General features: G+C 42.9%; 1 protein-coding gene across 1 annotated transcript; it reads left to right on the plus strand.

Annotated features, from left to right (window-relative positions):
- The first annotated feature begins 257 nt into the window (after nucleotides 1–257).
- LOC124971624 (isoaspartyl peptidase/L-asparaginase-like) lies at nucleotides 258–980 on the plus strand. Its single transcript, XM_047535300.1, has 2 exons — nucleotides 258–306; nucleotides 502–980. Exons 1-2 carry the CDS (start codon nucleotides 258–260, stop codon nucleotides 978–980), a joined length of 528 nt encoding a protein of 175 aa, XP_047391256.1.
- The last annotated feature ends 216 nt before the right edge of the window (nucleotides 981–1,196 follow it).

Raw genomic sequence — 1,196 nt, forward strand, 5'->3', positions numbered from 1 at the left:
CAGAGCAGGGCCTTCAGAAGCCTGTCAATATGCTCAGAACATAGTTTCTGATTGTTTAGAAACCTAAGATAGTGTTTTCTAATTAAAACACAGTTGCAAGATATTTCATTAAAATATCCCACTCTTTCTTTCCTCCATTTCTAAAGAGATTTTTAAAATATTTTCTCAAATCAGAAGTTCATCCCTATCAGAAAATTATCATCCCAAAGAGTTTCTTTCTTCCTCCAATTCTGAGTAAGCAAAATGATTAGCCGTTTATGCATGAAATGGCCTTGGGTCATGGGCATTTGGCATCTGGAGTCACAGGTATGGAAGAAACAAACATTCCTCACATATAAAAGTAAAACAATGTCCTTCAAAAATACACCATGGACTGTGGATGAGTGTTGCCTGTCTGTAACTTGGATTGTGTGGAATCGTGGTATGTGCTTTGGGTCTGCCTCCATCCCCACTGCAGTATTGTACTCCATGAGTATCCCACAGTCACCCACTTGTCCTAAGTGGGTATCTGTGTCTTCCATTTGGAATCATTAAACGAGGGAACTATGAGTGCCATGGCCTTGGACTGCCAAGGGAACTTGGCTTATGCCACCTGTACGGGGGTTATCGTTAATAAGATGGTTGATCAAGTTGGGGACTCACCATGTGTAGGATCTGAAGGTTACGCTGACAATAACATTGGAGCCATTTCCACCACGGGGTACAGGGAAAGCATCCTGAAGGTGAATCTCGCCAGACTCACTCTTTTCCACATAGAACAAGGAAAGACCATGGAAGAGGCTGCTGACCTTTTGTTGGGTTATATGAAGTCAAAGCTCAAAGGTTTAGGTGACCTCATCTTGATCAGCAAAACAGGAGACTGGGTAGCAAAGTGGACCTCTACCTCCATGCCCTGGGCAGCCACCAAGGACGGCAAGCTGCATGCTGACATTGACCTTGGTGAAACCACTATCACAGACTTGCCCTTGCCCTTGCCCTAAGCCCCTGAAGATTGTATTCTAGGTATAAGCTTATAGGTAAAATGCATCTGTCTGCTGTGGAGATGCCACTTAATCAATTAGATTCAGAAATGGAAAAATCATGCAATCTGTCCCTCGTTTTGTTGCCCTGATCAATAAGTATCAGAAGGTTTGGTTGAGGGTCTGGTTCCAAAGTTATGAGAGAAATGCCCATATTAAGATCCAAGTAAGATAGTG

Source organism: Sciurus carolinensis, chromosome X, assembly GCF_902686445.1.
Source record: "Sciurus carolinensis chromosome X, mSciCar1.2, whole genome shotgun sequence".
Lineage (NCBI taxonomy): Eukaryota > Metazoa > Chordata > Mammalia > Rodentia > Sciuridae > Sciurus > Sciurus carolinensis.

Excerpts from the sequence above, each read along its gene's own strand:
- LOC124971624 (XM_047535300.1), top strand. The coding sequence starts at position 258 with ATGCATGAAATGGCCTTGGGTCATGGGCATTTGGCATCTGGAGTCACA. Across the intron at positions 307-501 it reads TTTGGCATCTGGAGTCACAG|TGGGTATCTGTGTCTTCCAT; the intron begins GTATGGAAGAAA and ends ACTTGTCCTAAG.